The sequence below is a fragment of the Artemia franciscana genome, chromosome 12 (assembly GCF_032884065.1).
Source record: "Artemia franciscana chromosome 12, ASM3288406v1, whole genome shotgun sequence".
NCBI lineage: Eukaryota > Metazoa > Arthropoda > Branchiopoda > Anostraca > Artemiidae > Artemia > Artemia franciscana.
The window spans coordinates 5,018,734-5,044,467 of record NC_088874.1 but is presented as its reverse complement, the minus strand read 5'-3'; the positions used below and the strand labels follow the sequence as shown (position 1 = coordinate 5,044,467).

Below are 25,734 nucleotides of genomic sequence, written 5' to 3'. Positions count from 1 at the left end.
TTTACCGGAATGATTGAGGGAAGCAATTTAAAAAAAGATACATAAACAGACCATGCTTTAAACAAATAGACTTGGGATATTTTTATAGCCCTATTTAATGCAACTTAATAGAACAAGATTCAGCACACATTTTTTCTTATTATAAAAACAAACAAAAAATAAGTTGTCTTAATACAATTTGAATCAATAGACAGGCTGCTTGAGTAGCAAGAATTCATGCCCAGTATAATTTTTGAATGGTATTTCATTTATATTATGTTTAAACATTAATTTTTTCGCTTTTTTTACGGATAATTCCAAATGTTTTCTTTTCTTTTATAGTATCTAGCTTAATGAATGATCAATAACTGTATATGCGTATATATACAAATTGTTTCTCGAAAATGGCACTCCAATTTTTTCTTCAAATTGGTGTACTACCATTTTTCGGTGTGACAAACGATCTAGATGGGTCACGATCTTCTAGATGAGTCAAAATCACTAGAAATGTGGCAACCCTGACCGAACTTTCCTCGATTAAGACAAAGACAGTTTTTTTTTTTATAAGATCATTCGCAAAACAACTTTAGTTTCACTTTATGTTATTCGGCAAACCTTTTTGCATTCTTGTACCGAAAAAATATTCTATAATATCAACAATAAAATTTAACTGGTATTTAAATTGTAAAAAGCGCATTAAAATTTAGTTTGATTGTCGACAGTATACAATTGTCGGTATAAATATGCAAAGAGGTTTGCAGCTTATCGGAAGTATTTGTCGAAATATCTGCAAAGTTTATTCTCTGGCTGAAAAGCATCCACGTTTGTTTTTGTCTTTTTGTTTTATTCATTTTTCTATTTATTCATTTTTTAACAACGTTTTTTAACAACTATTAATTGAAAACTTTCTTTAAGCTATTTATAAACAACATAGGGAAGCTCTGAATTTGAAAACATAGCTACATCACTGGCAAGGTACTTAATTAATTTAATTCTGGTGGGTAAAACCACAAGCGTAAGGGATGCTTAAGCAATTTAAGACCTTTGAGATAAGCTTTAATTACATTCCATCACATTGCTTTCCATTACTTTTTATAAGAATCCAAGGCCATATCATTAAAATGAGAGCTTAAAGTAATACATCTCCTTTCAAAATGAAAGCACTTCCCAGAAAGCGGGCCCTTTAATTTTCTTTCAGGGGAACTTTGTTAGCTTTCAACCGTGATTCTAACTTCTTTTTTTCCCTTGGCTTTTATTCAGGCGAGGAAATTGAAAATCTTTCCCAAGTGTCAAAAGATTTCGTTAGAAAGTATACGCTCTATTCCTAAATCACTTTCTCATTTTATAGCATCCTTTTTCCAGGATATCTTTCTAGATCCCAGAAACACTTCAGCGGTTTCGAAACAAAATATTCCATTAGTGATAATCAATATTAAGCTTGAGCTGTTCAACGAAATTCTTAGAAAAATGGGAATTTATAGAAAATATGGTCTAACATAATGTGTGGAACGACTTCAGAAATAAGGAAAATGGACAATAATGTTGATATTTGGTAGAAATTATGTGACATTCCAGTCACTGTTTGAGGTTTTAGCGCTAGAAGAAATTCACAAAAATGTGTCAAACATCGTGTGATTTACTATGCTTATGCATGAAAATGAGCCAAACATTCCTTTTTAAGGCCTTTAGTGAAACAAAATTTTATACTACGCCAAAGAGAATAGAGAAATATGATGTCAGAGATAAGAAAACAAAAAGATATACTAATTCCAAATAAAGATAATAAGCAATGATAACAGAGTATAGGAAAAAACAAGCTATAAATAAACATAAGAAAGAAGCACACAATTAATATAAGATGCGACAGGTATTAGCTAACTATTCCACAATTCTTGAAAGAGAGCAATTGTTGGGATCTTTGGTCCTTTTTATCAGAAAAATACCCTTTTTGCAAGTTTAACTTTATTTATCTTGAGTTGTAATATTTAAACCCTGGGCCAATATTTAAACCCTTTTTGCAAATTTAACTTCAATTATCTTCAGTTGTAATATTTAAACCCTGGGTCAATATTTAAACCCTTTTTGCAAATTTAACTTCAATTATCGTCAGTTGTAATATTTAAGCCCTGGGCCAAGCTGTTACTATGAGACATCTTAAAAGAATTTGTCAATAAATCACCACTTGAAAAAGACAGATGGGAATAACGAATACAGCAGCGAAGGATACTAGGTAACTTCAATTTCATTTTGCCATTCATAGCCGGAGGGTCAGAACTAGGCGCTTACCTCCGCGCGAGAGTTTACCTGCGATGTGTTCGAGCATTGTTGAATTAATCTTGCCATCGATTTGAAAGTATAACTGTGTAAAGATGTGTTGCCAATAGTAAGCTTTTTCCTGCTTTACCTTTGACTTATTTTCACCTAGGTATAGACAAGGGTCGGGAGCGTAGAGAGAGAGGCTGAGATTGGATTGGTTCGGTATAGGGAGAGAATCCTGTACGAAGCAAGATATCTTTCCGTGAGGGAAAGAAAAGAGAGTTTTTGGAGCGTGACGCCAGTAGCGTTTTGGGTCGATCAGCGTGGCACTCACATACTATGGGAGTACAATTTGCAAACCGGCACTGGTCGTAAAATCAGTACGGGAATAAAGTGTAGAGCCCTTGTGAAACCGTTCGATTACGTTATTATACTCTAGCTGCACCGCCAGCGGCACTGGTGTGGCGTTAGAGATCAATGAGTGGTAGTCTATAGACTACCATACCAAACAGAGGTAGCTCGCGAGCCTTCTACATCAAATAGCAATAATTAAAGAGCTTAAAGTAGAGAGTTTTCCTTCATTTACAAAAAGACATAATACGACTTAACTACAATATGCCATAGGCTCAAGAAGGTATATGATTCAAAATTATGAGTAAATGAAAGTGAGAGAGAGTTTGAAAAAGAGATAGGAAAGCGACAAAAAGAAGAGGGAGAGAGGGACAAAGAATAAGAAAAGGATTGTTTTCCAGGTCCACTATGAGAAGCTCTACCCGTAAATTTTCATAGACCTCTTCCTATAGGTTAATCTCCCTGAAGAACATGTATATAAAGAACCCATGTTTTCACAATGTTCAACGGATCCTTAGGTTCAATCTTAGAGGGGAGTCCCTTACTCTTAATGTTACGTCAGTGCAGTTTTGGGCCTTACACCACACAGAAGAGAACCTAAAAATCCCCAAGAAGGGGACCAAGAAACATTTTGGAAAAACCCAATAAAACTTAAGGAAATTCGACATGAAAGCAGGACACACTTCATGCAGCATAAGACATTTCTTGCAGGGGTCATTGTGCTGCGTAAGAACCACATTCCCGGCGTATATTGCGGTGCGCAGTTTTTAGTTGGATAAAAGTCCGTGAAATATGAGGGGGTGGCATGTGTTAAAAAACTGAAAAACTTAGGCATTTCATATGAAAAATAAATACAATTGGAACAACATAATTATTTTGAAGGGCGTGTCTTCCGTTCCCCTTTCAATGTTATACTGAGCCTTTTTTTAAATAAGGGAAAAGTTAAAAGGCCCGTAGCTGTACAAAAAAGAATCTATAAATCAGCTTTGACCGTGAAAGTTGTCACGAAAGTAAATTTTGAATCTGTTACTATTATCTCCACACTCGAAGAAAATAGCTATATGAATATAAACATCAAACAGTTTCGTCTCCAAGCCTTCATTTAGTTCCTTGACCTTCGAAAACTATAACAAATACTAGTAGTCTGACTGATTTTAAGGAAATTCGACATTTGAGCACGACCTACTTCGCGCAGAGTAAGACCCATCCACTACACCTAAAATTATACAATCCACCTTGGAGTGCGTATTCCAGACATGTATTGAGGTAGGTTCTTTATGGGATTCAAATTCAAGTAGACGGGGGGGGGATGTTGTTGTTTCGTCAATGCAATAAAATATACACGTGGTATGAAAACTATAACAAATACTATTAGTCAGCCTGGAAAATAAGAATTCATGTGTTGTCTTTATTAATCTAAGATCATTCAGCAGTTGCTTCTAATTACATTGTGTCAAAGCGTTTTTGCTGTTGAAGATCGGACATTTTTGCTCATCCACATAACATTTTCGTACTATCTATTTAGTACCTCTGCGGATATTGCTTGGTTTTGTGCTGATTTTTCTTATCCTCCAGCAAGTATTGCTGTAAATTTTTCTCTTTAATTTATTTACTCGCGCAATCTAGTACTACAATAACAACGTCATCTATATTATTTTTGAAATATATTTGCATCATCACCTACATTTCTTAGTCTCAAGCTGCATCAACTATCTCGATCAAATCTGTTAGGCGACAAACAGAATAGGGTAGGGAACCTGCAGCAAGCAGCGTAGGTTCCGGGAAGCATTTATTTCCCCTTCAACTGAGAAGAATAGGTGAATGGGTGCCGGCGCTTCCCTTATTCCTGAATATTAAAACTATGTAACAAACTGCCTGGACTTGGGGTTTGATTTTGGGAATGCTTACGTGATTTGTCGGTCATCGAAAATTATCTTTATACATATTTGCCGGTACTGAACTTCGTTGAAACTCATCTGAGGCATCAGAACATTACGAAAAATTCAACAATGAGCACTGGCGTCAAATTCTAAACTTGCGAAAAAATTTGTGAAGCATGTACTGAGTGATATTTCGGATGCCTATGATGCAAACCTGTCTAAAAAAAAAAGAAAGTCTCAAACTGGCTGCAGTATGCAGTTCAGCGATATGTATGATACGATGAAAATTCTGACAACAACAGGGAGTTTAAAGTCAGGTACACGGTATTGAATACTTCTGAACTCCCTCGTATCCTGCAGGACAAGGTCACATCTATGACAGTCTGTGTAAACCAGTCTCAAAAAGCTAGAAACAACGGTTGATCCATGTAAAGCTGCTCCACTCTAGCCTTCCGATTGGCCCCCGCTCCCTCAGGCTAAAAACCGCTCAATCGGGTTTTCATTATTGGTCTAGTCCCTGAAAAGACTGATTCATGTTCAAGTAAGAACGATTTATCGGGGACTTCATGATACCTGAGCGTACGCAGAAGATTCAGCAGACAAACTGGCTTAGTGGCTTATACCAAAACTGACTCTCATACTGAAGCCTTGAGCGATGAGTTATCCAAGATATCTGACAGTGAAGTGAGAAACCACAAAGAAAAGTCGAGTACACCCACGTGAAAGCAATGGCGTTGAAAAAATTTCCAAAAAGATGCTCCAGGTGTTAATCGTTCAAACATTTGGCTCAGAACCACAGTAACCAACAATATGGTCATCGTTGTGCAGGACCCAATGAATCGACGAGAGAAACTGCATGTCGATAGAGCAGTGTCAAATTTGTCCTGTGTCCCAACAGAAAGAATGATCACCCATGCTATAGCCAATTTTTCCCAGATATTAAAATATCTATGAACAAAGTGTCTCAGCCTCAAAAATGAACAAGTTAAATGTCTTTTGCTAAAACATCTACGGCGACAACGCCGTGAAAACAAACTATCTAAGTGGGATCTGCCTCGCTTGTAATGTAATCTATGCACCAGAGCAGCTGCTTACCAAGGACAAATTTTACTCTGTTTCAGTTACCTGCTTACCAAGGACAAATTTTACTCTGTTTCAGTCCTCAATTTTCATGCATGGGGCCAAGCCACAATTTACGTTCGGAAGACCTAGCGGCGTCACTGCTGTAGTATATCGACGACCAGATTCCATGTTGCACAAGTCAAGTGACTGATTAGAATATTATCATAATATAATTTTCAAGCCTAATTGTCGCACCCTAAAGACTTAAAACCTACATAAATCAACTCGTTTCGTTGAAAAAAATTACGAAACGTTTAAAAAAAAACATTAACGAAGTTTTTTTAACGACACTCAAAGTCGAAAATGAAGAACAAAAAAATGCGGTTGCAAGACATGCGACAACGAGGATCAGAACGAATCGAAAAAAAAACTTAACGAATTTTTTTTAACGACACTCAAAATCCTCACTATAATCTGAGTCTATGAAAGTTTGATCACCCCAGTTGAGGTCTTGTTCTGCCATAGTCTTTGCTGTGTACTTTTGGACAGAGTCCATGAATTATCCATAAAAATATGACACGCAAGTCCCTCAGAGACGTACGCATTGGGGAAGGGGCTTCAATGCAATAGTTTCAGTTGCTTCTTAGCACAGTCAGATCACAGCATAAGCCCGTCATAATGCGCTAAAGATGTGACATTGCGCGTGCGCGAAGAGGCATAGTCATGAACAGAAGTCTAGATGATGTGTTTCAAAAATCTTTAATGGAGAGCATAGGACTTTTTGTTACTGTTCATATACATGCTGTGGTCAACACTCATTGCAACACAAATTCACCTGAAATTCTCTAAGCCATAGCAATTTTTTTATTTGGCTATCTGAAGAGTCACCTCGCATTGAGGGAGATCTCCTTGTGACAGGAAGCTTTGATCCCCAGCGTTTAGAGTTTCCAGGAGCAGGTGTTTCTTATACCCTCTCAGAGAAATTATTCTTAACCGGAATTTTATTAACGTACAATTTGTGAGAGGGGATGCATGCAAGTTGAGGGACTGCATAAAAACAGAAAAGAAAAAAACATCACGGAGATTAAAGATTGAATAAAATCAATGGGAAAAAAATAGCAAATACTACTATAACTACTAATACTTTTACAATAAACAATTGATTGCAGCACCAAACCCCCTGAGGCCAACACAGCTGGGCACTCTCCTCCTCCCCCAACCTTTTCAGAGCTTCACACTTTATTCCCCTTCCAAGAAATTTCTTTTAATCCCCTCTTATGATCTCTCCCCACCCTAATCAGGGGTGACGATCATCATCAAAAATGCATCGATCATCATCAATCAGGTGAATACATCATCAGGTGAAATATAAAGCGGGAAAGCAGTATGCATGTTTAGAAATGCTATGCCCGAGCAAAGAAACTCTGGACCATTTAAAATTGTATACTTGACAGCACTGGCTTTTCATTTATCAGGAAGGAAGGTGCAGCAGTGATGAGTTTTCAGCCACCTTAGATAACCCTTGGAAGACCAACGCATAAAAAAGAAGCATTATAACCCAAACGAATCTGTAAATCTTCACCTATGTAATAGAATTGCGACATCTTTTGGCCAAGAGCTTAATTTAAATTGAGCGCAATAAATGCATACGGCACCAGACTCTGGCAAATATCTTACCAACAATTACAAGAGAAGAAAAGTGTCAGGTCCGGAAGTGGGGCATTCCCGCCAGTTTTGTAAATCGTGACAAAGGTATGTGTTATATTTTGTTCATGTGTCAACAGACCTCAAATATAAAGGGGAAGTTTATTCGAGCATGGTAAGTACCTTTCACACCAGGGGCATAATATCCTGGATATTATTAGGCGGAGGGAGCAAATACCCCCTCAAATTCAAGTTTTCCCACCAGAACTCAGTTGGCCCCCCAAGCTGAAATTTGTCTTAAGATAAGCCTGCATAATTCAAGTTTCCAGAGAAACAGGTCAGTTTTCTTTAGTATATCCTTGCCTTTATGGTAATATATGACTCATTTTTCAGTTTTTACTGTCTTCTTCGCTTGATTTGGAAAAACTGGTTCCAACGTTGCCCCCCCCCCAGGATTTTGACGAAATTACGCCACTGCTTCACACCCCAATCGCAGGTGGCAATCTACATCTATCTTCCATCTTAACTTCAGCGTCACCAAGGTATAAAATCGGCTTTGGTAACTTAATTATTCAAGTAAATTAAATGTTTCATTTCATGATTTCCAACAATGTGCTTCAGGGTTATTTTTTTTCAAAAGTACTATTATGTTACCGCGAAGTTTTTCAATTTATAGATTATTGGATTTTTAATACAACTATTATTACTGTTATTATTATATTCTAAGCACTTAATACAAAAGTATCTTTTGATATCGTTTTTGAAAAGGGGTATTCAATACTTGTCGTATTAAACCATAGCCACCCATGTAAAATTATGTCGAAACTGTGTTTTTGTTACATATGAGCGACATTTGACTACGAAACTAATAGTGCAGTTTCAGCATGAGTACAAGAGATAAAGTTATAATAACAACTAATAGGAATAAAGACCAATGTAGCACAAATCATACGTGCACACGGTAAATTCTAGGGGAATAAGACAGTCTCCACGAAGAACCACTAGAGTTGAATCTTTCGGCGCCAATATAAAAATTACAAGAAAAATCAACTTTCTTGTTGCTGCTTAGCTAAGACCTTTTTTCGAAGGTTTTTTTTTCTCCCAACGAATAAGAATCCGAGGTACAACCCGAGAGGGCCTATCGGGAGATGTTTCTACGAGGACCGCTTCAAAAAGCGGGCTTTTAACCCAATCCTTCTTTAAAAGTAGATATTTACTTTTTATTCTAAGGAGTTGCCTATAACCTCTTGTTATAAATTCCTTTGTGGTGATAACAACCCTCCCGGGGTGTTCATTCCCCCTTTTCCCAAAGTGCTGGTCTATTAAATCTATACTGAGCTGTTGAACCAAGCGTTACTTTAGTGGCACATAAGTACATATGTGTCTCTAGAAAATCATCCTTCCTTCGATATATTTTAAAATTTGAACAACTTTCTTTTAGGAAACAGATCACATGCTGTTTCGTAAAATTGAAGAAATACCCTGTATCAAATGCCCAAAATGCCCTATAATGACATAATACTTTCACTAGCCCCAGTGCAACACCAAATAATTATTCAAGTATTAAAAATCATATATTAATAATTAATAATATTAATAATTATTATATTAATATAATTATTAATAATAGTATTAAATTTATAATATTAAGAATATTCATACATATTAATATTATTAATATTAATGCTATTAATATTATTCATATTATTAATTTATTAATAAATTATTAATTGATTAATAAATTAATATTATTATATGTTATTAATATTAATACATATTAATAATAGTATTAAAAATCGACTAGCGTAAGCAAAGAAGGAAATTTTTAGTTTGAATCCGCAACTTTACTTTCTTAAAAATTTCTATCAAAAAATCTTTCAGTCTATATTCATATTTGTATAAGAGTTTTTTCACATGCAATAGACGTTCATTTACACTTCTAACATTTTTCTGAAGAAATTCTTGGAAAAAGAAGAAGACTTATTTCTCTTGACAGAAAAAGAAGTCTCAAGTTAATGCTAACTTTTCACGCTTGAATGTATTTTCCATGCGCCTTCATGGAAAATATTTTTCCTGTAGAAGAGAGGAAATGTCACTAAAAAAAAATAATAACATCAGTCTCATTTGAAAAGAGTATTTAATTATTCTAATAGAGTTTAAAAAAATGGCATAGGCTTAAAGTTGACTTTATACTTGAAAAAGTAAATGTGATTACGATGGCTAGGTAAGATAGGATAGAATGTATCTCCGGTAACTAAAATATAAAAACCTAATGGTTTGGCACAGATCGTTCCATGGAAGTTTATACAGGTATTGATACCCAAAGCTCAGATTTTGACAGAACTTGGTATAACTTTTTCATAGATAATCTCTTGCAACATGACGGGTCTGTTTTTTTTTTTCATAGCCTTTTATTATTTGTACGATGTTTGATCGTTTGGTTTAATCCGTTTACACATATCTTTTTGGTTCTCAAAGAGCTCAGCAAGTTCGATGTTTTTTTTTTTGTTTTTTTTTTTTTTTTACAAAATACGTGATGTTTGCTTTTCCTACTCACAGAAATAGCAGGAAAAAGAAATAGCTAATGTCTAAAAATAATTTCTTCTAACTGACCATTGGTCTATAAGTAGAGTAAAAGAAACTGAAACATTTTTTTTATTCCAAAAACATTGTTTTAAACTTAAAAATGTATAATAATTTTAATTGCAAAAACAAATTAAAAAAAAAATTAAAATAGAAAAATCTTTGAACACAAAAATTCCTTGAAAATAAATTATAAAACGTAATAAAATGTTAGTTAAAATTGTTAGTTCTTTGGCTGGGGATTCGCGAATATTAGTAAAGAATATAAAAAGAAGAAACAAATTGTGAATATTCTTTTACTGAAAAATAAAATAGAACTGTAACTGAATAAAAATATAAAAAATGTAACTGAAAAAAATTGCTTCTGGGGGGGCTTTACTGGGGTATCATATTTCAGTGATTAAGCTTAATTTTCTGAAAGTATAAAAAAATAAAAATAATGAATGTCGACAACCTGAGCTGCAACTGAGCAGAGAACCAAATTTATGGGTCATTTTGCTTATTTCTACAAAAAAATTAAAAAATTTAATCTTTTATGTTTCCCATCAAAATCCATGTAACACGACACCTTTTTAGTTACCATAGTCGAGGAGTCAAAACTCCAGAATTTTTTTAGAATGCAACGCCATCTAGTCACATATAAGACTAAACCCGTCTATCAGGAATGAGAAATTAATGGATACGTAAATAGTTAGCTTGGTTGGCCAAATTCACACTGAAGATTGATTTCTTGCTTGCGGTAGGACTAGGCGTGTTCCCCCTCACCGGGTATCTAAAATTCAGATTTTTCATGGGAACATGTCTAACCGTAAGCTCCCCAGACTCATGGCGGCAGAGCTTGCAGTCACATCACTGACCCCCACCCCAAGCAGAATGATTTACAACATCAGGACTTGAGCCCCTCTCCTAAAGGACACACAATTATAAGTCCAGTGGGTTATCTTTACGATTAGGATCATCTAACGATACGTGTGATATAATTTAGGAAATCTCAAGTTCTTCGCATTTTAATGCAAATACAAAAACACTATTCCACAAACAAAATTTTTTTCATAAGAATTTTCATATTTTTGGTGTATTATTTCGTGTTCCACAAAAAAAATAGCTCAAAATCAGTTGCACAAAATGGTGAGGGCCAGAAAAACAAGACGACATCAACTCAAGAAATTGCGTCGGGGGTGAATTTTCCACAGTAATTCAATTTTTTAAGTTAAAATAACAACATTTTTCAAGAATAAAGCAAATTAAAAGAAAATAGCAAGATACACGTGATGCAAAATTTTCTAAATGCATTGTGTCGCCCGTCACTTGGCTATGAAATCGGTTTTCTGAGATTACCAAGCCTTTCCACTTTTTTCTTAAAAATAACCCAAAAAAGAGTACTTCCAGTTCCAATTTACCTCCAGATAAAGGTTTGTTGACATGCAATTGGACTCCACTTGCGTCTTTTTTCTGACAAAATTCAAGAGATTGTCAGGATACTCATTTTCACCCGCAACATCAAAGACGAAACTTGGGTGTTTACCTGCTTACGATCAAAAGTCAGGTCAATTTGACTTTAATTTTTTTTTCAACAAAATAGCAGTCAAACATCAACCAATCAATCAATTATTTATTAATGCTAAAGAAACTCTGGCCAAAAAGAACTTTTTCTATACGTTCAGCCTGACAATTCTTTATGCTTACCCCTTCTCCCAAGGACATGTCTAAAGACACATATTGCAGTTTTAAGCGTACAAAGTACATTTCATCCATTCTTCAAAATATTTTACTGTAAAAGAACAAGCTACTTATCAAATGTCTCACTGCCTCGGTATTTAAGAAATCCTATAATTTGGTAACACCCTTTTCGTTGTTGTAGCGATAGCTGCAACCTAATAAAAGACGAACACGACCAATAATATTGAAAAAATAGTCTTAAACCCCTAACGAGCATCCAAAACAAGAAGAAAAATGGGGAATTATTTTCTTGAGACAGTGGAAATCTAATCTGAATATTTCGGCACTATGTCCAAGGGCTGTCCTCAGCAAAACATAAATATATACAAGAAGAAAAATTTACAACAGCATACGACCAAAAAAACTAAAATGAAATGTTTTAAAACAGCCCCAGCATCCTTACTTCAGCAAAGTTCAACCAGGACCCAATAAGGGTATCAGATCGAAACACAAGCACAAACTTTTAAGAATGTCAACACTTGTTTGAAAAGAATGTGATTGAAATTCATGCAAAATTTTAGAATATAAAATTATATTATTTTTAAATACAAACAACAAGTAGAAACAACAAGGAATTTTTTCCTAAGACAGAGGAACCTTAACCCTAAACGAATACTTCGACCCTATATCCAAGCGCCGTCCTCAGCAAAAGAAATGAAAGCATAAAAGAAATTCACATTAAAACACGACATTAAAACTAGAATCTTTTAATTCAGTTCTAGCAGTCTTAAATCCACAGTCCCATTGAAAGCCAGTGTGGTCATTGGGGCTATTCACCTTATTGTTACACTTCATTTATGTTGCTATGTTAATTGTTTATGTTTTTGTTATGTTTTGTTATGTTTATGTTATGTTGTTATATGTTATGTTTATTGTTTACGTTATTATATAAAACAGTCAACAATGTAAACAAAAACAGTTCGTTTTTCTTTATGTTTGTTTATGTCAATCAAAATGTATCTTTGAAGATACATCACACTAAAAATGCACACTAATTTGCTATGGGGAAGGGGGAGGGGGCAATTGCCTCCAGACCCAAGTTTGCCCCCCAGACCTCAGTCCCCCCGGCTGAAATTTAATTTCTGCAAAAAATCTTGTCAAAACTAAGATAAGCCAGCACAATTCCAGAATCCAAAGAAACAGGTGAGTTTTTTTTAGTATAATCTTCGCCTTTATGGTAAAATATGGATCATTTTTCAGTTTTCACTGTCATTTTCACTTGATTTGAGAAAATGGGCTCCATCCTTGCCCTCTCCCCAGTATTTTTACGAGATTACACCACTGATATCAACTGAAAGAATAGAACCATTTATTTTCCATAGAGGCAACTCATTACCTAAAGATATGCGTTATCTTTTTGAATAGCGTAATTTAAATAGCGTATCTAAAATGAGTGATCACGAAAAAGCTATATTAAAAGCAGACACTGATCTAACAAATAATCAGTCAATTGCCTCATTTAGTCAAGAAGATTACACAAAGGACGTCTAAGGTCCGGATCAAAAATTGATGTTGACAGAGTTGCAGCTTGGGACCCCGCCAGTTGTGTTTACAGATCTGCCAATACGCAGATTGTAGATCTGCTAATTCTCCAACCTCAGTTCCAATATTTTTAGAATTGGACTTCCCACTACCAAAATAGAGTAGCATATGATATAGAAAACGGAGGCTCAGAGGAAAAAAATACATATCTTGAGTATTCTGAAACTGTGACAAAGTTTGCAAAAGCCTTTTTAATACTTGGATTAGAACCTCTCCACAGCCTATGTATTGTTTCCTCGAACTATCTCGAATGGCGCTTTACGCATTTAGTGCTATTGAAGCAGGTGAAATAGCGGTAGTAATTTGCACTAATTATACGTCTGAAGTTATCTCACGTTGCACGCAAAACTGCAAAGCTACTTTCCATATAGCAGAAAATAAGGAGCTATTGGCTAAAGTACTGAAAATTAAGGAAGATATACCAAAATTAAAAGCTATTATTCAGATGGAGGAAGAACTAGACACAAAAGAGAAAGATACTTATTCCTGGAGAATATTCTTAGACTTGGGTGTGAAGGAAAACGAGAGTAGCTTGACGGCCAGGCAGGCCATCAAGCCAGGCAGAAAAGAATATCGTTGAAGCCAGGAAGCAAAGAAAAGACGGGAAAAAAGCAAAGAAAAGCAAGCCAGGCAGAAAAGAATGTCATTGAATTCATGTTGTTTGATCATTTATACAGAAAACAGCTTAGATACCAATACAGTTATGAAAACTCCTATCTTACCCATGAGAAGCTTTTGGTGCAGAGCTCTGAGCTTGGCTCCTCCTCCAAGCCCGCGCTTCGACGCGTAGATCGTACTACAACACCATAGGTGGAAACGCAATCTTGTTTTGTTGCATACCACAGCTTAGATACCAATATTGGTATCTAAGCTGTGCTGCCAGTTTCCTGTCTCCAGCCGCTAGTATCGCTACCACGCACTGTATCCCAAAAATAAATCAAGTTTTCATAACTGTATTGGTATCTAAGCTGTGATACAGACGGATCAGGAGTTAATTCCCCAAAGGTGTTATGCTAAAGTAACATTAATCTAACTGAGAATGCTCAATTAATAGAAAAAAAGTTGAACTCCCATGTAACAGAAAAGAATATTTCCTTTGGAAAAAACGAAACTGTTCTTAGTTTAATGCAACTCAGTCATATTAATGCCCTAGCAACCAATATTTATGTCTCTCTTATTAGTAGTGCTACTGTTCATTTTTTGGATATCACTCAGGGAGAGTTTCAATTAATTGACATTTTGAAAAAAGTTAGACCTATATTTTTTCTTTGCTGTTCCATTGATATGGGAAAAACTATGAAAAGATTACTGACACTAAAACAGAGAAGTCCAAGAGTATACTTACAAAAATAACATACATGTTCAGATACCAAAGAAAAACGGTTGGACTTGATAAGTGAAATAATTGTTATTCTGGTGGGGCACCTATATCTCAACACATCATTGACGGCTTTAAAGAGCTGGGTCTTCCAATTTTGGAATATTATAGCATGAAAAAGACTTGTGGGCCCCAATTGTGGGCCAAAATAGATGGGCTATTTTTTTCTGAAAGTGATAAGGAAACCATCATAAGCCCCTTAGTTTCTGTTCTGCCACCTGGTCAGCTTAGATTAAGCGAAAGAAACATATTTAAGGTGACGTAAATATGTAAACATATTGATCTTGGTGACAAAAACAAAGCAATTGAAGCTATTTATGAAGCTGGTTGTTTCCATTGTGGTGACTTAGGATTTACTCAAGATGATTTTATCTTTGTAAGGGGTGGCCAAAAAGCGATGATTTCTGTGAAAGGCCAGCTTGTATCAACACTAGAGGTAGAAAACGAGATTAAATCTGTTTTACTGTTTGTGCACCTTGCCCTGATAATTAGTGACAGTGACCGTTTATGCGCCATACCCTGATAATTAGTGACATCCAATTTCTAATCTAATCTAGTCTGGTTCCTGATACGCCTGCCAAGTTTCATCGTCCAAGCTTACCTGGAAGTGCCTAAACTAGCAAAACTGGGACCAACAGACCGACAAAATTTGCGATCGCTATATGTCACTTGGTAGATAACAAGTGCCATGAAAACCGTGTGTGTAGAATCATTAGTGAATAATCCATTTCTGTACAACTTTTTTGAAGACTGCAGAAGAAACAGTTATGTCAAAGATATAAAAAAAAATATAATAATAAGGTGTCTAAGAAATATGTCAAAGACAAAGCACCTGAATTCACACAAGGGAAATGGTTAAAGAAGAATCTAACAAAATACACGGATAGGCTTCCACCAAGGGCTAAACAACAGCTCAAAACCAATACTTCAACTGAAGTTGATAAATTGTCAGATGTTTTAAAGTATCCAAAGACCATAATCCAAGATTATGTGGACAAAGTAAACCGAAATTGTAACATTGAAATTCAAAACTTCAGTAGAAAGCTTGGAAAGCACTAAAACTAAAACATTGTCTTTTTTCCTACTACTCTAAGAAAACGAAAGGCCTCTACAAAACGTCTCCTTAAAAAAAGTATCTACGAGATGAAATTCAGCAAACTAAGTTTTTACCAACAATTAAGAGAATTTCCACCCATTCGTTTGATTTTGTCTTCTTCTTAAACAACGTTTCTTGCACCTGACAACGGACGTTGAATCTGTTTTATGCCACTAAATCCTAGAATTATCCCTAAGAAACACTTATCAATAATTTTTGCCTTTATTTCTTCCTTTGGCTGAATCAATAGTAAAAGCGTTGCTGCAAGGCTGTGGCTCTCTTATTCCGTCTATCTTAGTCTGTCCTGTTTACGATATAACATATCGCTAGCAAAATAGGAAAACATATAGAGAGTAAAGGATATGTGAATGGAATAAAACTCATAGACGTTATTTTCCAATGTCATTTCAAATTATATTGATGACAACATATTAAGCATTGCTTCTATTATCCCCTAATTTTTATATAAAAAAAAGGGCGCTAGAGAATCATTGCTGTTTCCAAAAAAATTAAGTTCGTAGATAACAGTTGTTAACACAAATAAAACTCGTCAATATTTGTTATTAAATTTAAAAAAAATGAGTTTTTTTTAACTACAAGTAAGGAGCGACATTAAAACTTAAAACGAGCAGAAATTATTCCGCATATGAAAGGGGTTGTCCCCTCCTCAACGATTTGCTCTTTACGCTTAAGTTTGACTCTTTCTCAGAACTCTCATTTCTAAAACAATAAAAACTTTAGCGTAAAGAGCGAGGTATTAGGAGGAGGTGAGCCCCACATGTGAGTAATAATTTCTGTTCATTTTAAGTTTTGATGCTGCTCCTTACTTTAAGTTGAAAAAACTTTTTTCATTGTTTTTTTTTTAAATAATGCTAGGAAATCCTGTGCTCCCTTCACGGAAATTTTCTTCCCCCCTGACAAATTCCTCCATGGAAAGTTCCCCAACATATCCCCCTCTTCTCACCCCTCTCCTTCAGCCAAAAAATTCCCCTGAAAACGTCTGTACACTTTCCAATAACCATTACTATATGTAAGCACTGGTCCAAGTTGATAACTTGTAACCCTCCCTTTGGGGAAGTAAGTCGTCCCCAAAGACATAATTATAAGGTTTTTCGACTACGATGAATAAAATGGCTATCTCAGAATTTTGATCCGGTGACTTAGGGAGAGTAATTAGTGTGGGAGGGGGCCTAGGTGCCCTCCAACTTTTTTGGTCACTTAAAAAGGGCACTAGAACTTTTCATTTCCGTTAGAATGAGCTCTCTCGCAACATTCTAGGACCACTGGGTCGATACGATCACCCCTCGGAAAAAAAACAAAAAACAAACAAATAAACACGCATCCGTGATCTGCCTTCTGGCAAAAAATACAAAATTCCACAATTTTGTAGATAGGAGCTTGAAACTTCTACAGTAAGGGTTCTCTGATACGCTGAATCTGACGGTGTTATTTTCATTAAAATTTTATAACCTTTAACGGGTATTTCCCTCTATTTTCTAAAATAAGGCAAATTTTCTCTGGCTCATAAATTTGATGAGTAAGTCTAAACTTGGTGAAATTTATATATTAAAAATCAGCATTAAAATATGATTCTTTCGATGTAACTATTGTTATAAAACTTCCGTTTTTTAGAGTTTCGGTTACTATTGATCCGGGTCGCTCCTTGCAATAGTTCGTCAGCACAAACTGTTTGTTATTATATTTTGCCTGAATTGTAATAATCTGTAGGTTTTCACAGAGAAATAAAAATAAAACATCTTTCAATTTTGTGGTTGACAAATGTCGCTAAAGCAGATCTTAAACAAAAAATAACTGTTTTTAACTGAAGTAAAAAGAGATTTAGGCAGTTCCTGCGCTCAAGAACAATGGGAATATCTAAAACAGCGTTCATAATAAAACGTAACCAAACGATCAGTAATTTTTATTTGATTATCAACTTTTTTCGTAAAAATTAACTTTCAAACAGTTCGTGGCAACGAACTGTTAGTAAGAAGCGACCCGGCTCAACAGTAACCGAAACTCTAAAAAACGGAATTTTGAAAACAATAGAGACATAAAAAAAAATCTGATTTTTATGCTGATTTCAAATATATAAGTTACATCAAGTTTAGTCTTACCCATAAAAAGTTTTTTTTTACAAAAAAGGGGGAAATAACCCCTAAAGTCATAGAATCACACCATCAGATTCAGCATATCAGAGAATCCTACTGTAGAGGTTTCAAGCTCCTATCTGCAAAAATGTGGAACAAGTATTTTTTGCCAAAAGAAAAATCACGGATGCGTGTTTATTTGTGTTTTTTTTTTCTTGTTTGTTTTTTCAGGGGTGATTGTATCAACACAGAGGTCCTAGAATATCGCGAGAGGGCTCACGGAGGATCTTTCCATGGAGGAATTTTTCATGGATGAAGGGAATTTTCTAGGTAGGCGGTTTCGGATTTCTCAGCATTATTTAAAAAAGATCAAAATTAAATAAAAATACAGGTTTTTTCAACTGACTGTAAGGAGCAACATAAAAACTTAAAACAAACAGAAACTATTACATATATGAGGGGGTTCGCCCCATTGTCAATGCCTCGCTCTTACGCTAAAGTTTTTTTAGTACTTTCAAAAAAGCAATCCGTTCTAATTAAACGGCCTTTGCGATTCAGGGGTAATTATTAAATAATTGGAACACAATTCGAGCTTTAGCGTAAAGAGAGAGGTATTGGCGAGGGGGGAACCCCCCTCATATACGTAATAATTTCTGTTCGTTTTAAATTTTACTGTTGTTCCTCACTTTCAGTTCAAAAAACTTGTTTTTCTTATTCAATTTCTCTAAAAGAATAGCCCTCTTCCCAAGAAAAAATTCAAAATTGGAGATGAAAGAGTGAAGGGATTTGAATCTCAAAAGAACAAGAAGTGCGAAGGGACCGGGAAGCAAACAGTCGATACACCGAACCTCTTATGAACCAGTGAACTGGTGAGAAAAAGTGTAAAATCTTGAACTATAACTGGGTCAGCTTTCCAATCATCAAGATAGTCGCTTGAACGCGAATATTTAAAATGAAGATTTTTAAATTGCAAATTAGATCTTTATTGGCAGCCTATTACTGACTAGACAAAAAAAAATAGTAAAAGATAATCCTGACTACTCCGACATAACGCGCAAACTGCACTTACCTTGAGAGTAGAGTTCCCTACTTGAAGTACTTCCTTTTCAACTCTAACTGGATCTCGATGAGGCCTCAAGCCCGACCATTTTCGAACAATTTCAGCCTGTTTCAAATTTGGTAGTATTTCATAGCATCTTTCTAAGATTCCAGCGCCATCATGGTCATCCCAATCCTTCCTGTAACTATCGAAATGACGACTTCCACCCAGAGTGACGTAATCGACACCGGGAATTATATAGGTATCATAATCACCGTAAAAGAACATTTTTACCCATGGTGCTTTCACCTGAAAATCAAAGCTTATTTAATTTGTCTACTTTATATAATTGACAGTGTTGATGAATGCTACCCAGCCAATAACTAATCGGAAAATAATGACGTGATACTAAAATGAGAACATGAAAACATGTAACAACAGCAGTTAGAGGTTGCGGCCAGTCAGCAGGATTAAAAAAACGAATTTTGTGCGTAGTTTGGTAGGCATACCCTGTTCATTTACACAGCTAGGGGATTCTGTTAGAACTTGCAGAATTGTTTTTTTTGGGGGGAGGGGGTAAGCGTACTTATAATTTTAGGGGAGGGTGAAAAACTACTTTCCCCTGTCCTCACTAAACAGCACACGCTACACTTTTTTTATGTATGTCGTCTGACATGTCAATACCTCACTGACAGGTTTTTTTATTAGCTAGGGATAAAAGGCGTCATTACTTACAAAACAATTAAACATAAGACAATTGCTAATAGTAATAAGGGCGACTTTACTAATAGTAAAGATGGTGGGAGCCGAGAAGATGTTCAAACCAGCATATCCAAGGCTCAGGGTGTTTTTTCACAGTTGAAAAAAGTTTGGGAGAATAGGACGATAAGTCTGCGAACGAAGATTAGAATATTATATAATATTCTACTAATATAATATTATATAATAATACTACCTTGGTAGTATTATTAGTAAAGATGGTGGGAGCAGTGAAGATGTTAAAAGTAGAATAGCTAAAGCTCAGGGTGTTTTTTCACAGTTGAAAAAAGTTTGGGAGAATAGGACGATAAGTCTGCGAACGAAGATTAGAATATTAGAAGCTACAGTGACGACAATGGTCAAATATGGTTCCGAAGCATGGGCGCTCCGAGAAACGGACGAAGATTTGGTAGATGTTTTCCAGAGGAATTGCCTACGGATTATCATGGGTACCATACTGACTGACCGTGTTTCAAACCGTATGCTGTACATAAAGTGCAGTTCAATCCCCCTTTCTAGGGCTGTAATGAGAGAAAGGTTGAGGTGGCTAGTTCTGAGGATGAAGGATGACAGATTGCCGAAGATTATCCTTTTCGGCTAACCGTCTAACACTAAAAGGAAAGCAGGTCGTCCGTGATAGAGGCGGGAGGATGTCTAAAGAAAAAATTAAGAGAAATGGGAACTTCCTGGGAAGGTTAAAGAGAGAGGATTTGGATAGAATGGGACGGAGAAGCAGTGTGTGTAGCTGTATCGGTCTCAGGCGATATGGCGTTGTGGTGATCTTTTAGTAGCAGTAGTATGTCAATAGCCGAACTAAAAGTTACTCAGTCTTTACTTTTTCTCTCTATCTCTCTCTCTCTCTCTCTCTCTCTCTGTCTTATGAAATTACTTTGCGTTGATTAGATACTTTTAAATAACCGCGAAAAATTTACATCGAATATACATTCTGCTATATGCGGTTTCATTCATTGTATTCAATATTTCATCAATAATCGTATATTATGCACCCTAAGTGCCACGGACAGAGAAAATAAAATCTGATTGCTTGAAAATGTTGTGGATACTTTAACAGCCATACAAAAAAAAATAAAATAAAAAAGACCTTCATATTTTCTTTTAGTAGCAGTGGCGTCAAAATCGAAAAAATATGAGAGAAAAAACAGCAAAAATAAGCTTAAAAACATATGGCACAAAAACAGATTAAAATGGTGTGGCTCTCTTTTGAAGGTAGATGACCTTCTTTTGGTAGATTGATTCTTTGAGAATCAATTCAAGGACATCTACATCTATAGAGACATCTATAATATTGTAAATTTTACGGACGAATGGCACTGTCAAATTAAATAACTACTTTGCTTATTTAGTTGCACGTTCAAGCATGGTAAAAAATAGCACCAAACCAACCGTAAAAAACACCACTAAATAAAAGTGTTGCATTCTTACTTTTATTTTAATGGTATTTTTGACTATTTCTTTTTGTTCATTTAGTGGTTGTTTCTTACGGTCTTGTTCACCCTTGCTTTGAGGAGGGTCTCGATCGAAATGTTGGCATTGCATTTTCATTTCAACTGGGTATAAAAATATTTACTTTTTCTTATTTTCGAGTTTATTCTCATCTTGCCATGCTTATCCAGTGTGGTCTCAGAAATCATTTGAAATAAACCAAATCTTTTTTTTATCCAAAACATTTACGGATAAAAAAAGGATAAAGATCTTCCGAGCCATCGCTGGCGCATAAGACGTCAAATATTTTTTTATCCAAAAAAATTTTGGATAAAAGAAGTATAAAGATCCTCGTGAGCTGTTTCTGGCGCATAGGGTGTCAAATCTTTGACTATCCAAAATATTTTTGGATAAAAGAGGATAAAGATCCTCCGAGCCATTGCTGGCACATAGGGCTCGAAATCTTTTTTTCAAAAAAAAAATTATAAAAAAAGGGCAAAAATTCTCCTGAACCATTGCTGGCGCATAGGGCGTCAAATCTTTTTTTTATCCAAAATATTTTTGGATAAAAGAGGATAAAGATCCTCCGAGCCATTGCTGGCACATAGGGCTCCAAATCTTTTTTTCAAAAAAAAAAAATATAAAAAAAGGGCAAAAATTCTCCTGAACCATTGCTGGCGCATAGGGCGTCAAATCTTTTTTTTATCCAAAAATTCTTTGGATAAAACAGGATAAAGATCCTCCAAGCCATTGCTGGCACATAGGGCTCCAAATCTTTTTTTCAAAAAAAAAAATTTTTTAAAAGGCGAAAATTCTCCTGAACCATTGCTGGCGCATAGGGCGTCAAATCTTTTTTTTTTATCCAAAAAATCTTTGGATAAAACAGGATAAAGATCCTTGTAAGCCATTGCTGGCGCATAGGGCGTCAAATCTTTTTTGTCCAAAAAGTTTTTGGATAAAAAAGGACAAAGATCCTTCAAGCCATTGCTGGCGTATAGGGCGTCAAATCTTTTTTGTCCAAAAATTGTTGGATAAAAAAGGATAAAGATCCTCCGAGCCACTGCCGGCGCATAGGGCGTCAAATCTGTGTTTATCCCAAAAATTTTAGGATAATAAACAGCAGAGAGAGATAAAACTCCACAAAAAAGAACCTCAAACGAGACTACGGCCAGTGGAGAGGAAAGACTAAAACAACGCGGATATTTCGCCTGTATCCAAACTAGGCGTCCTCAGCACAAGATAAAAAAAACACTAAACTAAAAACAAATAAAACCACCACCAATAATAATAAATACAATTGTCGCTACTGATCCACGTAGGGAAAAGAAGCTATTCGAGTTACTTCAATGAGAACATCAAAGCAACTGAGGAAAAATTGTGAAAATTGAAACTTAGTTAACTATTCTGTTGCGAAATAATCCTCTTGTAAGCTAATATTGAAGCAACTCTTTTTGGTCTAGTAGGTAATCTTGTCCCCTGGTGATTGTGTATAATTTTAATTCCCTTATTGATTATTGGTTCATTTTTCAAACGAAAATCATAAATTGGGTCAATATTTAAATTCCCTGTGTCTCTATTCATTGAAAGATTAGCAAATATATGTGTTTTTTTTTTATTTCTATAGCCTCCCTCGCCCACTGAGAAAAACCTCTATCATTAGAAATAGTTGTAGCCTCATCAAATTGTATAAAATGTTCGGGATGAAAGAATGTATGTTCAGCTAGAGCCCAGACAAAAGTTTCAGGAGGCTTTCTTAATTGTAGGGTTTCTTCTATTGAGTTGCGATGCTCAATAAATCTTTCAGTAGATTGTTGGTAAGTTCTACCAATATAAAACTTTCCACAAGAACAAGGAATTTTATACACCCCACTAAATAAATCTCCCCGGGTTAAATCCTTCCCAGAATTAAGAAAACTACCTAATGGTCTCACTGATTGGAAACAAGTATCAATGTTATGTTTACCTAAAATTCTTTTAAGAATCTGTTTAATTCTGTGCACTGTGAAACCCCAATAACACAACCCTATTGTTGTGTTTAATGCGTCTATTTTTTATTATTTTATCAATGAATTTATTCGGGTAGCTATTACAAAATAAAACATCCCTCAAATACAACAATTCAGAATCTAAAAACTCCTGGGAACAAATTCTGAAAGCTCTATCCCCAAGTGGATTCACAACCCCTCGTTTCACTGAAATAGGATGGCAAGAGTGAAAGTTCAAATATCTATCACTGTGTGTATGCTTTCTATATACTGAAAAAAGTAAATGGAAATCACTTTTAATTAATAAGACATCAAGAAAAGGTACTTTGTCATTTTCTTCAAACTCCACTGTAAGTTTTACATTTTTGTCAAAATTATTTAAATGTTTATGGAAAAGGTCAAAGGATTCTAAACCATGTTTCCAAATGTAAACCATATCATCCATGAATCTGCCCAAGGAAACATGAATCTGCCCAAGGAATCTCCCCCAGAAACAAGGGGAGAGCCTAAAACTGTGTATAGAATGTTCAATGGCAAGGATAACCAATTTCATAATGACTTCAATCTCCAAACTAGCCATGGTCACATCTTGTATCAAATCAAAGTGCTTTTGCAATTTAATCCTTAATATATCTTAGCGCTTTTTCACGTTAAAATTTGAATACATTGACACCACATCAAAACTACAGAGAATTGAATTCTCCTCCAATGTGAAATTTTTTAACTTATTAGTAAGATCAGTGGAATTTCAATAATCAATAAGGGAATTAAAATTATAAACAATCACCAGGGGACAAGATTACCTACTAGACCAAAAAGAGTTGCTTCAATATTAGCTTACAAGAGGATTATTTCGCAACAGAATAGTTAACTAAGTTTCAATTTTTATAATTTTTCCTCAGTTGCTTTGATGTTCTCATTGAAGTAACTCGAATAGCTTCTTTTCCCTACGTGGATCAGTAGCGACAATTGTATTTATTATTATTGGTGGTGGTTTTATTTGTTTTTAGTTTGGTGGGTTTTTTTTTATCTTGTGCTGAGGACACCTAGTTTGGATACAGGCGAAATATCCGCGTTATTTTAGTCTTTCCTCTCTACTGGCCGTAGTCTCGTTTGAGGTTCTTTTTTTGTGGAGTTTTACCTCTCTTTGTTGTTTATTGTCATGTCTGGCCAGTTCGGCTTAAGAACTTTCATTTTTGGATAAAAAAAAGGGTAAAGATCCTCCGAGCCATTGCTGGCGCATAGGGCGTCAAATCTTTTTTATCCAAATATTTTTGGATAAAACAGGATAAAGATCCTTGTAAACTATTGCTGGCGCATAAGGCGTCAAATCTTTTTTTATCCAAAAGTTTTCGGATAAAAAAAGGACAAAGATCCTCCAAGCCACTGCTGGCGTATAGGGCATCAAATCTTTTTTATCCAAAAAATTTTTGGATAAAACAGGAGGCCTAATTTCAAATTTCCAAATCATACCCTCCCCTAAGAGAACACTGCATGTTTTGAACTGATGAAGGGGAAGAATCGTCTTTGAACTTTTTGGAACTTGTTTGGCAAATCACTCAAGGTTTAATACACTTATGACTGTTTAAATTCCTAGAGATTCTAAGTATGAAAACCTTAGGAGCATCCATTGTATCATTTGCTATGGTTTGAATCCAATACATAAGAGATAAACTATTTAACGTGGAGTGAAGGAGCTGCCTGATCTGTTACTAATTTTTCAATACCACATGCATATCTAATCGGCATTGAAGCCGATTTCATGAGAAAGCACATATAGGAACAGTTCGTCCGCAAGAACCTAAAGCCACAACACAACCTATGATTATCTTTCATTTCAAGTTTGGCCTACATAATTAAAACTGTGATCCAAGCAAATCAGGTCACGAATCCACTTTCCTTAAGGTATTTGACACTGGAGAAGGAAATCGGAAAAAATCGCGAGCGTACAAGCAGTTTAAAGCTCCAGATTCCAATAGGAGCTAAATTTGACTTAGGCAGGCAGCCGGATTTTACGTCACCCGATGAACATACTTCTTCATGTAAACGAATATTCGGCTGACTTTTGCGTCATATCAGTGTTTGAAAACCATATTTTTCGTAGGTTGTACAAAAAATGTGGTTCGATCTCGCTTTCTAGGGCTATAATGAAGGAAAGGTTGAGATGGCTAGGCCACGTTCTGCGGATGAAAGATGACAGATTGCCAAAGATTGTCCTTTTTGGCCAACCGCCTGGGGCTAAACAGAAAGCAGGTCATCCTCGCCTGGGATGAAAGGATGTCATAAATAAAGATTTAAAGGAAATGGGAACTTCCTGGGAAGGTGTAAAGAGGGAGGCCTTGAATAGATTAGGTTGGAGGAGGAGCGTGCGTAGCTGTGTTGGCCTCAGGCGGTTTGGTGCTGCAGTGAGTTATTAGCAGTAATAGTAGTAGTGTTCGAAAAAATTGTTTCTGCATCAAGTCGATATTGTTTGTTAGAATTCTTGTGTAAATAGGTGTCCAAGCGAGTCTTTTATTCGAAATTTTATACAAAAGAAAAAAATTGAAAAAATATTGTTTTCAACTGGACATACAAGCCAGAATTCAAATAACCGCGTTAAATGACCGTTTTTGTTTAACGGAATGTACAGTCTTCTGCCAGAACCTAACTTAAGCATGAATTATGGTGTTCAGCTTGTCTCTTCCCTAATAAACTTTGGAATACAATTTCCTCTGATTCAACGCCCGTAATCCTCCAAGCCGAATCAACTTTATCGACAACATCCTCCATCGTTTCCAATTAGGCCTATTGAATAAATCCCTTTACAAAACACATCTCACATCTTTTCTAAGCAAAGAGCAATTAGTCCTAGATTTTAACAAGCATTTCTAATAATCCCTGGGTCACGTATTTCTATATTAAGAAGATACACTGAAAATGAAAGTGGGA

General features: G+C 35.5%; 1 protein-coding gene across 4 annotated transcripts in view; it reads right to left on the bottom strand.

Annotated features, from left to right (window-relative positions):
- The window catches only part of LOC136033608 (D-aspartate oxidase-like), a 207,600-nt gene that overhangs the window by 115,582 nt on the left and 66,284 nt on the right, over positions 1-25,734 (bottom strand). For all 4 annotated transcript variants that reach the window (XM_065714396.1, XM_065714397.1, XM_065714394.1 and 1 more), the window contains exon 6: positions 18,650-18,928. In XM_065714396.1, the coding sequence (XP_065570468.1) occupies positions 18,650-18,928 (279 nt within the window). The remainder of the gene's footprint in view (positions 1-18,649; positions 18,929-25,734) is intronic.